At 37.7% G+C, this 14750-nt stretch overlaps 1 protein-coding gene across 3 annotated transcripts; it reads left to right on the forward strand.

The window, feature by feature from the left end:
• Nucleotides 1-456: 456 nt before the first annotated feature.
• On the forward strand, nt 457-13812 carry LOC112575453. Of its 3 annotated transcripts, none has more exons than XM_025257329.1 (10): nt 458-829; nt 1764-1842; nt 2147-2210; nt 2361-3353; nt 3920-4112; nt 5602-5728; nt 5949-6068; nt 6342-6429; nt 7392-7581; nt 10796-13812. In XM_025257329.1, the coding sequence occupies exons 3-10, from the start codon at nt 2181-2183 to the stop codon at nt 11551-11553; spliced, it is 2499 nt and encodes an 832-aa protein (XP_025113114.1). In that variant the 5' UTR covers nt 458-829; nt 1764-1842; nt 2147-2180; the 3' UTR covers nt 11554-13812. The 3 variants fall into 3 exon arrangements, with proteins under 3 accessions (XP_025113115.1, XP_025113114.1, XP_025113113.1); XM_025257328.1 differs by having other exon boundaries at nt 1767-1842; XM_025257330.1 differs by lacking the exon at nt 1764-1842 and having other exon boundaries at nt 457-829.
• Nucleotides 13813-14750: the final 938 nt, after the last annotated feature.

Consider the following 14750-nt stretch of genomic DNA (forward strand, 5'->3'; position numbering starts at 1 on the left):
ACACTATTATTATTATAACATGCGACTTGTAAGCTTGGTACTATTGCTACTCGATATTGCATATTCTCTGTCTAACGAAGTTAAGCCACCAACGATCGTTGGTGAATCAGAAAATCGTTTCTGCAGCAGTAATATTTGGTGACGAAACCTAGTAGGTTTATCAGACTACCTACTGCATGTAAAATAAGAAAAAGTAAATGTCAAAAACATTCACTACAACTTCAAGGACAGACGTTTTGTGATCTTGAAACCCATACGCGTTTAATGATTTTAGGTGAGAGCGAAAAAAATTGCGCAAGCTGCTGCATTCTTTAGTGAGGTTCACATCTATAGAATTTTTGCCTACACTGAGCCATTATCTCTGGCCTAGGGGAAGCAACTCCTTATTTTTGTTATTGATGTTTGCGAGTAGCGTACCTTTACGTCTGGCTTAAAAGTTCTCCAATGAAAAGTATTGATAAAGACTTCAGCCAATCAAATGTCGCAAGCCATACCGCCATAGGAGTTATAGAAACTTTTGTTACAAAGGGGAACTCGATGTTGTTTAGTTTTTTGTTGATGACTGTCTGTGGTTATGGACCAAACCATTGCTAGAAGTAGCGAGTAGTTTTTCAGGATATCTACTGACGTGGTTTTAGTATTAATGGATGCTTCCTGAAGCTGACACGCCACAAATTTGATTGACACAGATATTCGCGTCGCGTGTCAGCCTGACATGACACTATGCTCATTTTGCATTTGCCTTCGTCGTCTTCAGCCTTTTCTCTGGATCCATACGCAGCTAAACAAGACGTCGTGTCTTTGTTATCGCCAGATTACATCGCATCTCGTAAGCACTTTGATATTCATTGTTTCACGATTTTCGAGAAATCTAGTGGATAGCTTCCGTATTGGTACTAACAAATGTTTTTAGTTGCGTTTTTTTCTTTATTAAATAATTTGTAAAGAACAGATGATTTATTTGTAACGACAGAGTAAAATAATTTTGAGATTTCATTCATTTATCCTTTGATTGGAAAAAAAAAATTAGATGATGACCTTTACCTTTAACCTTTTTAGGTCGTCTCTTAACCTTTTTTAATGTTGTTTTGGGGGTGTGAAGTGTGGGAGAATCCATTTTTCTTGGGTCCTGCTCTTTTTTTCCCTTAGGACGATACCCGTCTTACCGCCCCTTTGCAGCTTGACCTTCTCAAACTCTTTATAAAGTCAGGTACTCATTGCTGATAGCTGGGACTATTGGGGGTGGTTCACTGTGCCACATGGGTATTGAACTAATGTGACTTAAGACTAAAGTGGGTTCTTTAACCACTTAGTGTTCAGTTACCAGGTGATGAAGAGTTATGTTCCAAGGTATCACGAAGAATGGGCTTAGACCAGGGCTGGTCATTTTGTCCTGCAGGAAAAGTTAGTTTGTTCCAGTTATATCCGTTTTGTTCTAGGTAGGACCATTTTGCCCCAAGACCAAAAAGTCAAATTGTCCCAGGCCAAAAACATAAATCGATCACTGATGAAACAAGTAGCTTATAAACACAGGCACAGCTGTCCATTTTAAATAGATCCTTGACAATAAGTTTAATCAGGATTGTAGTAAACATAAATGGCCACTTAGCAATACACATGCAAAATTTTGATTTGAAAGAATCCTTACTTGTCCATTTGGTAATTTATTTTTCCATTTCATTTATTATGACCATAATTTTTCATGAGGATCATTTCTTATATGTTTGACTAATCAGATGTTTGTGCTGGTGAATTTATTCCAGCAGAATTCTGGTAGAGGTGTAACACTGAAAGCTAGCTTTGGGGAAGCTTTTGAAAACTAGTTGCAGTTCCAAATCCAAAGTAAGAAATTGCATTATAAAAGGATATATTGATATAATCTATCCGTTGATTTTTCTGGTTTTCCTTTGTCAAGCTGTTTTATAAGTTGTGCAAAATGGTTTTGTGCATATATTTGTGAGTAAATGCTTTTGTAATTCATTTTTCCCACTGATAAAGGGAAATCAAAATGGTTAATTTCTGTTAGCATAATATACTTTTCTTCACATATTTTTCTTTTTCATTGTTGTTCATCATCTTTCTCTTTAATCTGTCATTGCCAGTTATATTCGATGAACATTCGTTTTGTTTTGCCCTTTTTTTATAGAATTTTCAGAAGAGAGAGTGGAATAACACTGAAGATGAATGATTCCAAAGTCCAGTTTGAAGAGGTATGGTTGATATAAAAGTTTTATATCTGTATAATGTGTTCATTGCTGTTTTCCTAAAATTACAATTTTAACTTGTATCATTGTTTTTACAGTAATAGAACATACAAATTTTCAATAAAAAACATCTCATTGTGCTTTTCTTAATTGCAGTTTAAGAATCTATGTGCTAGGCTGCTTCGAGGTGAGAATTTGCAGTTCCTTCGACTTATTCAGAAACGGTACGACAGTTGCAATGAACAGTTCCTCAGCTCTCCACAGATGCAAGAACTGCTAAAGAGTACAAGCTCCAAACTAATGAATGATGAAAAACACATATTTATTCACCTGAGAGACTTTCTCGCTGAACTGAAAGCCTGGGCAGTTCATAGCAGCTCATCAATATTTAATACAAATGGCCACAAGCGCAAAGCACCTATTGGGAGTGAAGGCATCGCCAAGAGAGCAAGAGCAGATGACTCTACTACAGACTGTTCAGATGTTGAGGGCACTGCCCACAAGACACAAAGTTTGCAGTCAGGCGAATTTTCTTTAAAGGAAGTTTCACAGCTGGTTGGTCAGTCTTTGCCAGCATCGAACAGTTTGCTGTCATCACCTAGAACTTGTGTTGTAAATTTAGTTGATAAGATCCATGTTCCAAATGACAGCTTGACCACAAATAATCATCGAAAAGTGACACAGGTAATACTCAATAGCAAGGTTTTGAATGGAACAGCTAGTGTGAAAAGTGAGCATAAAAACACTTTCCAGAATTGTATTGGGTTGAGTGAAAGGAGCAGCAATAATAATGAAAACGGTAAACAGTTATTACAAAATCATAATTCCACATCCTTGGAGGCAGCAAGAGTTTTGAATAAACCTAAGGATGAATGCATTTCCAGTATGGATAGTTCAGATTTGGTAGCAGACTCCACTGTGACAATGGAATCCAAGGAAGAAACCAGTGAGCTCTCTGTGTCAGACTGTGGCAGGAGTGTATTGCCATCAAATAGTGGTGATAAAATGTGCTTGGATGATGCTACTGTCTTAATGTCAGCACATGATATGGAGACAGAGGAGAAACAGGAAAACATTGCCTTAACACCTGAGGGTTTAGAAGAGTCAAAGCAAGCAAAGCATGTCATGAGGCTTGAACGTTTGCTGGAGGTAATTAAAAACTAGCAGTAATCAATGATACTGTCTTTTACTTCTGTTGTTTTCTCATCACATTATTAATGCATGTGCCAAATGATATTTCTTTATTTCTGTGCTGACATTTCAGGAATAATTTCATAACTTCTTCACCCTAAGGATAAGAGCCGACTTTTTTATTTAAAATGCCAACTATTACCTTGTATAAAGGTGAAACAAAGCTTGAGGCATAGGAAATTCCTGTTTTGTAAATGTGTAAAAATTGTGTAAAAATAATGATGAAGCTAAATTACAACATGTTTTGCTGCTTGTTGCCATATTTGGTAGTCAGCATCAGATGTTCATTTGTAGGTCATGACTCATGAATTACTTTCTTGGCCCTCACAGTAAAAGTTTGAACAGTATTTTCTTTTCATTTCTTTTCTTATTTTCAGCTCTTTCTGCTTTAGTTCATTATATCATATAAAACAAATTGTTTTACCAGAGTGACGAATTCCTTAGTTGTCTATCATTTGTTAGGGTAATCAGTCTTGGGTCATCAAAAGCTAGATTTTATTTACATGGATGAAAAATTTTGGCAGCAACTCCGCGACAAGATTGAACAGATTCGAGAAGCAGAACTGTCTTTACATGACTTGGATGCTGAAGACTCATCATACATCCTTGAGGATCGGCTCCAGAAGAAGTTTGTCAAGGTTTGGAAGAGACTGTGTGAGGTGACAGGCAGGATGCCTTCCACTGGGAGGCCTGTGGAGAAGGTCTTCAAGTATGAGGGTAAGAGGCTCCCTTAGTTGCCCATTGGCTGGCATTACTGCACAATATGCTTCAGGTGATTTTTACAGTGGGTGTATTTTCACTATGCTACATTGTGAATCTGAAAAGCTGCTGGCATATACTAACTGGCTATGAGAAGTATGTACCTTGAGACTGATTCATAGGTTGAGGCAATACAGATTTTACACCTTATTGAAATCATGGGTGCTAGAATCTGAAATAAGTTATTTTGCTTTGACAGTGTTTGTCATATGTGTTAATAACAACAAACAAGGTGAATTGAATTCATTCTGCTTGGAGAAATGTGCTTTATAAATTTGCAGATTATAATAATATTTTGGTCTCTGTTGTCTTCATGGATTAGACCTCTGGTTTGAATAGGAGTGTTGTCAACCTATAATGGGTTTTGTTGAGTTCCAAATGTCATAAAGAGAATAATAATTCAAAATATAGCAATAGTAGTAAGAGTACACAAACAGCTTCTTTTAAAAGTGTGTGTTATGTACATTTAACTTATATAAATATAGTTAATGGAATTTAAATGCATAGTATAAAATATAGTTAGCGGAATTTAAGTACTTAGTTTAAATATAGTTAATGCAATACAGTGAAATCTAGGTTTTTATTAATAACCCATTTCAAAACAATCGGCAAAATCCAAAACCAACGAAAACCGAGGCAATTATCTCCATATGAATCAATGTAAATCCAATTAATTTGTTTTAGACATTCCAGAATATATACCAAAAATATTTTACAAAGAATAAATATAGTGTTAATACTAAAACAAGAAATTAATATAAAAAGAATATAAAGCACTAATGTAAAGAATGAATGAATATTTAACATGGCATTTTCCTTTCTGAAGACTTCTTGGGCGTATGGAAGAGTAGAAGGAGGGGGGAAAGAGGTGCAGATTTAGTTGTTTCTAAGGGGAATCCCCCTCCATAGGGACCTCCGGTATCGAGGCACTATCTGGGGTCACTTCCCTTCTTGGTCTTTTAGCACGAGGACCAGGAAACATTTAACAGGGGCAATGAGATTTAAGCATGTGATTTAAGCATGTAAAAATGTGTACATTTTAAAACTGAAAACGCATGGAAAGCAATGGATTTTGTTTGGCGAGACGCACGTGGTGATGCATACTCGAGAAACAATGCACAGTAAGCAGGAGAATTTGTGGGTCGCCCTTTGTTTTTGCAAAATCAGCAGCAAGGTCATGTGTGCAGCCAATGAAAAAATTCATGATAACCAAAGTCATTGAAAATCTAGGTTTCACTGTATACATATATATATTTTATAAATATAGTTATCTGATTATGTTTAGCGTATAAGTATTTTTAACTTGATATTTCTGCAGTCCACAAAGTAAGGTTTGTTGTAATAAATAACATGACGCACTTTGGTGTATTTCCACCAGCAGATCTACACCTTTCATGTTACTCCTGAAAAATCTTTTATTTTGTTTCTTATTTTTGTAAACATACAGGCACACGGTATCCAGAGGTCAATCGAAAGATTTCAAAGTTTGTAAACAGACGCAAAATCTTTCCTGACTACCATGACATATGTGGAATTGTGAAGAAAGTAAACGCAAGACTGAGTCTAAAGCTAAAGTAAGCAGATGTAAAAACTTATTTGTAGGAAACAGGTTTGATCGATTATACTTTCTGAGTGAAGAATTTGAATCACCTTTTCTGTTTGGTAAACCACTAATGATGGCAATGTCTCATTCAAATTCTCAATCAATCGAATAGATTCATATTATTAGCAGTGAATAGAAGCAAGGAAAATGTCAATAGAAGATTGTTTACAGGTGGTTTTGTTTAATTAAAGTGCAAATCAAGTCAACAACATTTCAAGGGAAGCATTTTTGGATGTTGGTGAAGCACTGCAAAATCGTCGCCACAAAGATTTTATCAGTACCTTTCGTTCAAAGCAGACTTTGGAATTCAGGTACTCCGATATTTGTTTAATTTTTCCATCTTCATAAAGGATATGTGTTTGTGTGTATATATTAGATATATGTTTTAATGTTTAGTGGAATATTTCTGTTAAGGGCATTTTCTGAAGGCTCCAGCTAGTAAACTGAATGGTATAGATGGTCAACTTTGTTTATTAATTGTACGGAAGTGGTCTCCCTTAAAAGCAGTTTTTTTTTCAACTTAAAAAAGTGTCATTGATATCCATCATTTCAACTGGTTAAAATTTCATGACAATTTCTATTAGGAGTGACCAGGATCCAGCTCTTTTTGATGAAGACTTGCAGCGGAAATTAAATGAAAATCGCCGGATTGGGATGTCACGCCTTGATGAAGTATGTTTAGTTTTAAATATGATAATGAATCATATCTTAGAAAGAACAACGCTGATGGAAAGCTCATCTTGATAGCGTTGTCAAAAAATTGCATAGCTGCTTTTACTGCTTGAGAAAATGTAGATCTTTTAATGTGTGCCAAAAACTCCTACAATTATTTTTACATTTCTGTAAAATGAATCTATGACTTTTGGCCAAGTGTGCTGGAGACTGAGTGGGAGCATAGCCAAACAGGATAGGGACAAGCTGAACAACAACATTAAAAAAAAACAGCAGGGGTGATTGGGAGGGAGAAGAATGACTTAGAGTATATCACAAGCTAGATTCTGTACAACAAACTTAGTTTTTGCTGACAACTCACCCACTCCAACAAGAATTTGACAGCAACAGATAGAAATGGTAGGCTTAGAGAACTGCACACTGCACTCTTTTATTGTGGCAGCAATCCACATATACAACCAAATCATGGGTAGGACCCCTCTTTGAGTGAAGGTTCTCAGACTGCTGGCTCTTTCTTCCCGAGCACCCAGTCTTTTGTGTGTGTGTGTGTGTTCATATGTGCTCATATTCAATGTTCTACTTGAGGTATCATGTAATGTCTAATGTATTATGTAATAGTAACATAGACAAACAATTTCCTGAAAAGGATTAATAAATATGTTTTATATTTTGTTTTGTGTTTGTATTGTAACCAAAGACCAGAAGAATACACTCTGCTTTTAAGTTTTGACAGTTGTGAAATGGAATAAAAAGATCTGTAACGTGATGAAGTTTTATTCCTGTCATATAAGATGTGGTGCATTATACATTTTTTTAAAGTGTCAGCAGTTCTTTCTGTCATTCTACATACCTATAACATGATTTTTGTGACATGAAATTAAAAGCTACCAATCCTGTTCAATGAAGTTATGTGTGTATATATGACTGTTAAGGCACACAGAGATTTTCTTTATGTTCAACAGGTAGTCAGCAAGTATTCCAACTTGCAGTTTGAGACAGGAGAAGAACCAAAAGAGGTGCCAGATGGTTCTGATGCTGATCGATCTCACAAGTCAGAAGATGATGAAGAAGATGAGGAAGATCCTAGAGAAGAAGAGCTAAGAGATGGAGAGACAGAGGAAAACAAAGAAGAGAGTGAATTTTTAGTAGAGTGTGAGTAACAAAATGATGTAAGATTTGATTGTCTTCTTTTTTTTCCCATTGTGGAACAAGTGAAAATATGACTTGAGTAAAGATTTTTATAAAGTGGCTTGATTGAATACTGTATAAAGCAGAAGTATTTATTTACAAAGTAATATAGTCAGGGATTATGTTTTCTGAGTTGCACAGTAATGTATGCCCTCATAAGCAGTGACAGTCATGTCTGGTGATTAGAGCTAGGAAACGAGACCATGTCACTTCTCTCCTCTCTTTTCCTCACCTGATGACCATCTCCTAACTATTCCTCTCACCAAAGCAGCAACATATGATCACAGGATTTTAAGTTACTGTGCAGAAAAACAATGGAACCTCTCCCTTTCCACCCAACCCCTGTTGAAGTTTTTAAAAATCAACTGAAAACTCATCTCTTCCTTAAGCACTACACCTAACAACAGTTCCCACAATGCTAGGTTTTTTTCATACCCTTACCCCGTTTGCCACTTATTGGTACTTTCTTGCTCATCTTCCTTTTGCAAAATCATGATACTCTCGGTCCTTGTTACTTGGTTCCTCTTTGCATTTTTTGTTTGTTTTTTTTATTTATCATCAGAACTGTTCTTTATCCTTAAGTAGTTCTTATGTTGTTTCTTTGTTCCTCTGTCCCTTGTATGTTACCCATGCCTTACTCTTGTTCTTAATAAGAGCATGCTCCTTAGGAGTATGAGTATGCACTATACAAATTTTGCATTTATTATTATGTTTATTTAGTTGTACAATAATGTATGCCATCATAAGCAGACAGAAAGAGAGTGATGTCCTTTTGTCTAACTGAGAAGATCGGCTTTCCATGGTTTTGCTTCTTTGTTGTAGTCATGTTTCAATTTGGATCCTCATGTTTACATTTGCTTCTGCTGCTTTAGCTCCCCTTTTCTGTTTTGCAGCTGGATTGCATTTAATGTTCTTTTGAAATGTGAATTGATTGGAGAATTCTCAATATATTCTCAATCTCCTGACCTTGCTAACCCTTGTTTTCGGGCATGGCCACTGTTTTTTTTTTTTTAAAAGAAAAGAAAAAGCCTGCAGTTATCTCCCTTTACTGAGGGAACACAGTCTTTGCATTGTTCTTTATTCTACATCTTTGTGATATCAACATTCATACCAGTCATTCATGCATCAACATTCATACCAGTGCCAAAGAAGCCTAATGCTACAGACTTGAAAGATTTTCGACCTGTGTCTCTCACGTCTATTGTGGTCAAGTGTTAGGAGAGGGTTGTGGTGTTTGATAACCTCCTGTGGCTGTTCGCCTGGATCCTCTGCAGTTTGCGTACAAGCCACGTAGGGGTGTGTCTGATGCCACTCTCACTCTCTTTTAAATGCTATTCTACAACACTTAGACACCTCTGGCACCTATGTTCGGGTCCTGTTCATACATTTTTCCAGCACCTTCAACACGGTCCAGCCACACCTGGTAAAGTCATCATCAGCCTAGTTCTGTGAATATAATCATTCCTGAAGGACCGACCACAGAGGGTGGGTCTCAGAGTTCCACCAACGGGTACTGTAGGGTCCGGTTCGTCTGAAAGGGTAAATCTGTCAATGACTTGGAATGATTCTGTCAGACAAGCAGATCCTCAACACAGGTACCTTCAGGGATGTGTGCATTCTCCTATTCTATTATTCCTCTTGTAACTTCATGCAGTCAGAAAGATGGCATATAACATCATATCAGACCAAACACACCCTCTCCATCCCAACTTTCAGCTGTTGCCATTGGGATGGTGCTACAAAGTGTCCTGTGCGTGAAAAACTTCTTACCAGAGGTCAGAGCGGTCCAGTGGCGCAACGGTTAGCGCCTCTCACCAATACAGTGAAGGCTGGCTGCCCAGAGTTCATTTCTCGTCTCGGGCACGCTTTTCCTTCTCTGCACGTGGCATCTGTTTACAGGGCTGGCTGCCTTACCGTAATATAGCCTCAGTTGCTGGCACGGCGTAAAACACCAATCCCCCCCCCTCCTACCAGAGGTCTTTTGTGCCAGCAGCCATCACCATCCTGAATAAAAGGCACAAGGACTTGTAGAGTTTCCATATTTCCTGGTATCTTCCCTAGGAGGTTCACATGTATGTGTGAGAAGTAGTAGGTGTGTTTGTGTGTTGAATGTCTTGTATGAGTATGTATGCCCATTTTGTTGTGAGTGTGTGTGTATATATATATACTCATGTTATGTTTTTATATGTGGTTGGGTTTGTGAAACGAAAAATTTGTGTCTTGGAATTCCTGGGACAGACAAGATTTGATTTGATTTCATGTATTTTGTTCAGTGCACTCAGCTTTCCTTTTGGTTGAGACATTGCACTATACAAATTCACTTATTATTACAGTGGAACCTCGATTAACGATCACAATCCGTTCTGGAAAGTTGTCCGTTACCTGAAATGTTCGTTATCTGATACAATTTTCCCCATAAGAAATAAATAGATTTAATTGGTTCCCAGTCCCTAGCCCCTGTTGACTCGCTAATATTTGAAAGTTACAGGCTATATAGGTATGATTTAATGAGAACAGTTATAATACAACATAAATGAATTTAAACAAACGTAAAAACATTAACGAAATAATTTAAACATCAGAAAACTTGCCGTTTAGACGGTGTGGGTGGATGGAGGCGTGGGAAGGAGGGAGTGGAATTACTGCTTGGATTCCGCCTCCATGAGCACGTGTGACATTGTAAAATTGGTGGTGACTTCCCTTTTCTGTTGCTTTGAGGTTGAAGGAACAAACTTGTCCAGTGTCTGTTGCTTCTGCCTTTTTTTTTAACACTTTTGGTTAATACGACATCACACCATCATTGAACATGCTTAGGCCCCTATTGCCTATCACACTGTCAGGGAAAGACATTTATACAAACAATTGCAATTCTCTCACTTCGCACACATTTCTTTAATCACAAAAATCACTACATAAGAAAGATAACGAACGACTGATCGTAACTGTGTCTCGAGCACGAATGATGCTTGGTCTCACATGCTGGTCGGTCATGTGTGGCTGTTCGTTATCTGAGGTTTTAGTCGTTATCCGGTGCAAATTTTAAACGAAATGTTAGTTCGTTATCCGAAATGTTCGCTATTGGAGGCGTTAACTAGCCGAGGTTCCACCGTATTTGGATTTTTTTCTTTGAGTAATGTGTGCATTAGTTTATAATGGTGTGGTTTTTTTTGATTTTCAGTGGATCTTGATGAGAGTTACAAAGATTGTGGTGGAAACATCTCCGATGGCAACAGCAAGGAAATTGGTGATAAAACTGTTTCCAGTAGAACCATGTTTGGTAATGGCAGCACTGATGAAGATGATGTGCCCAGGGACATAGGGGATAATGTGACAACCAATAGAGTAGATGGAACTGAAAATGAAAATGGATTTCATGAGCAGGAAGTCGATCTGCCTTCATTGAAGAGAACCAGTCAGCGACAGAAATCAGTTTGGCCTTGCACTGTGTCAGTTAAAGCTGTAGCCTCTGGAAGCGATAATGGGTTTCAGGTTTCAGCTCTAAAAAGAAATTGTGAAAGAACTGGAAAAAAAAATGCACTTGGAAATATAAAAAGGACAAAATCACCATTGAAGGTTACTACCTGCGTCAAGATCCCAAGGTACCTCACCAGACCAGCAGAGAGTAGGAGTAATCAAGCATTTTATCCGAGCAAGACAAGCTCTACTGTCAGCATGCATGTGGATGACAACAGTATCATGGTCATTGACAGCAGTGACGAAGAGAACTCCTCAGAAACAACAGGGAAGGGTAGGCAAACAAGGTCTCCATTATCATCCAAATCATTGCCGTCTTCTTCGCTACCATCACTGCACAATCAATTTAGCGAAGGGTCTTTCAAGAACTTATATATTGAGGGATTTAAAGTAGAGAAATGTTCATCTGAGGATGAAAACAAGGAAGAGGAGAAGGATGTTCTCATTGTGCTGTCTGACTAGACCCTAGCCAGCTAGCACTTTATTTCTTCTCCATCCACACTTGACCAGCCCACTAGATAAAATTGTTAAAAAAAAAGTATTTATAGTTATTTAGTATTGAATCACTCCTTACCATAAATCACTGTTTCAAGTCAAACCAACAGAGCTGAAAGTCTTGAAATAAAAGGCTGACCGTAATGCAGAATACAAATAGTAAGCAGACTTGAAGCCATTGAAGGCAAAGCATGAACACCAGACAATACTTCATTTTCTCATTCTTCATCTCTTGGTTCAGGGCTTTTGATCAGCCTCCTAGTAGATATTTTTTTTTTTGACAGTTCATGTTGTGCTGTAAAGAGTGAAGCTGACATTTTGTTTGAATGCTCAATAAAGTACTGAAGAATTGAACTAAGCTCTATCCCTGCTGGGAGACTGATATCTAGTTGAATATTAAATGTAACTTTTACCTTTAACTTAAGCTTTCAGTTGGTTTTGCAATAAGAGTTTTGTATGCAAATAAAGCTTAAATGAGTGATATTTAATGTGAGTCATTTAATGATCACTTCCAATATGCCACTAAGAAAGGAGCAGGTGGTAGTGTGTCCGTATTTCCTGATGTGGCTGTGTGATAAAGCGTGCAGACAGCAGCTTTTACGCTTGCTGGCATGCAGTTTTTAACAGCCAAACAGGGCTTCTGCTAAGGCTAAATTCTTTGGGGTCCCAGGGACCCCTTCTTCAGATTTTTAAGGGGTCCCTGTTCTTCACCCACATTTGAAGGGGACCCCATTGACGAAAATTGAAGGGGTCCTCCGAACTGTTAATGCATACAGTACGCAATTTTTGGCGTAAGCAGAAGCCCTGGCCAAAGGTTCACAATGGTTTAATTACTATGGCAGCCATATTGAAGAGATAAGTCTGGAAAAAGCCTTCCTGACATGGGAAGAGAGACAAACTGCCAGCAATGCCAGAAACTTGCCTTTTATTACTATAATAGGCTAATCAACAGCAAAAGATTATACTGCTTATGCTCCTGCAGTGTATACTGGTGTTGGCTGCCACAGCTGCAATATTTCTTCTCCCATTTCTTGTCAGCTGCTTATAGCTATAATATTTCATTTCTTATTTCTTGTGCAGTTGCTTATTTTGAGGGAAAACAATTTTTGTGGCTGATTTACGGTGCATTAACATTGGGATCATCCACTCAAAACTTATTCTGTAGCGTAGTTATATAACCTGAGATCACCCCGTACAGTTGTACTGTACTATTGTACCGTCATAGTTGATGTTACTTGGGGATCGTTCACTCCAGATGTCTTAATATTTCTGCAGTTATAGTTGATACCACGGTAGTGGGGGCAGCAAATGCTTCACATTGTGACTCCTGATGAAATATTTCCATAATTTGCTGTACATTTAAAAAAAAAAATTCCAGAAGGGATGTTCTTATCACTTGCTAGATATCTCATGTAGAAAGTTGTTTTGCCCGCCTGCAGCATCATGTAAGTTGTTGAAACTATTATTCTTTTGTTTTATGACTGTAAAATAAAAGGTAGTTTTGCTACCCTGTCTTCTCTAATGGCTAAGTGTTATATACCACAACGCTCACTACAACTGCTGTGGACTGGTATGAAATATGCATAAACAGCCCTTTGTACACAAGTTTCAATAAATAGCATTGCACAATTTTTTTTTTTTTAATACAATGTGAAAGATCTGTCTGCCTCATCAGCTGTTAACCTACAACTCTGTGCAATTATGTGACAGTGCAAAACCTTAGTTTTGTTTGTACCAGTCTTGCAATATCTGTGCAACAAGTATGGGCATAACCAACTCTGTGCACAAGGTGTATGAGATCAGCTATGACATTGCATTTCCTTTTTTAGTCGAAACCTGTCTGATATAACTTGGTATTTGTCAAACTGGATACTTATACTCAAAAAAATGTTATAGACATGGTGATGGTAGTTAAGAGGAAAGTTCCTTTTCATTACTTTTATCTGATCTGTGAGTTTAGAGAAATGTTTTAGCGTGATTTAAATTTTACCAGTTTCAAAAATAGGAAACTGAAATTTTTTGCTTTTTTTAGCATTTGTTGGTACACAGTTTGAATATAATTCGATTGAGTGTGTGTGCACGTATGTGTGCAGAGGACTTCATTTTATGTGGAGCTTAAATTATTAAAATATGAATTGAATAATTTAATATGAATTTTTTAAATATTCCGTGTAATTTACTTTACTTCAGGGAAGAGTGAAATAAAATATTTAATATAAACAATAACTCACCTTGTTTGTTACATGTTTCGAAACAATAATATTGGATGGACTCATACTATTGATTTGGAAAGTGATCATGGTAAATTGTGTAAAAAATGTGTTTAGAAAACAATATCTGTTGAGTTGCAATATACTCTTGAGCAGGCATGGCAAGCTTGTGCCTAATTACAAGCACACCTGTGGCCCGCACAAAGGACACTGTACAGGTGTGTGATCCTTATGACAGGACAAATGTGACACATGCGGCCCTGAGGGGACCCTCAGTCTGATATGTCTGTTCTTTAGTGTCACTAAAGCCAGTTTTCAGGGTATGTTTACAGAAAATAAATATAGGATCTCCAGTGTGAACATATTACTGCTTATTCCAGTGCTTATTTCCTTAACAGCATTCTTAGGCATACACCCACAACTTCATACGCACATCAAAGGAAAGCCAACAACTAAGGATGCATTAGATGGAGTAGATCCCTTGGTGGAAGAGGAATATTTCTTTTGCACTGCATATTAAAACACACACACACACACAAAAACATGTTCTCCGGATGACTTCTTTCCAGCTTTCATCTTTATTCTAGTTCACCCTTTTCTCTCTCACACCACGACTTGTATGCGCGTGTTGCTTGGACACATACAAAGAGTGAGGAACACAGGAACTTACAAACATTAATGTCCTTTTGACTGCGTGCGCGCGTTACATAGGCCTTCCTCTTACCTGGTGGCCTAAGCCTTTTTTACGGGAAGACCAGATCAGGATTGACTATACCTCAACTGAAGTGTCACACCAGCCTATCTAAACCAATACCGTGTCGCATCCATGTGAACTAGTCTTAATGAACCACTCACCATGTCGCGGGCATGTGTGCACGAGCGAGGAGTAAACAGCGACACGACACTGGTCACCCTATGGCTTTGGGGACAGGCAGCGGACTGACCCAGGTTTTC

The sequence above is a fragment of the Pomacea canaliculata genome, linkage group LG11, assembly GCF_003073045.1.
Source record: "Pomacea canaliculata isolate SZHN2017 linkage group LG11, ASM307304v1, whole genome shotgun sequence".
Taxonomy (NCBI): Eukaryota; Metazoa; Mollusca; class Gastropoda; order Architaenioglossa; family Ampullariidae; genus Pomacea; species Pomacea canaliculata.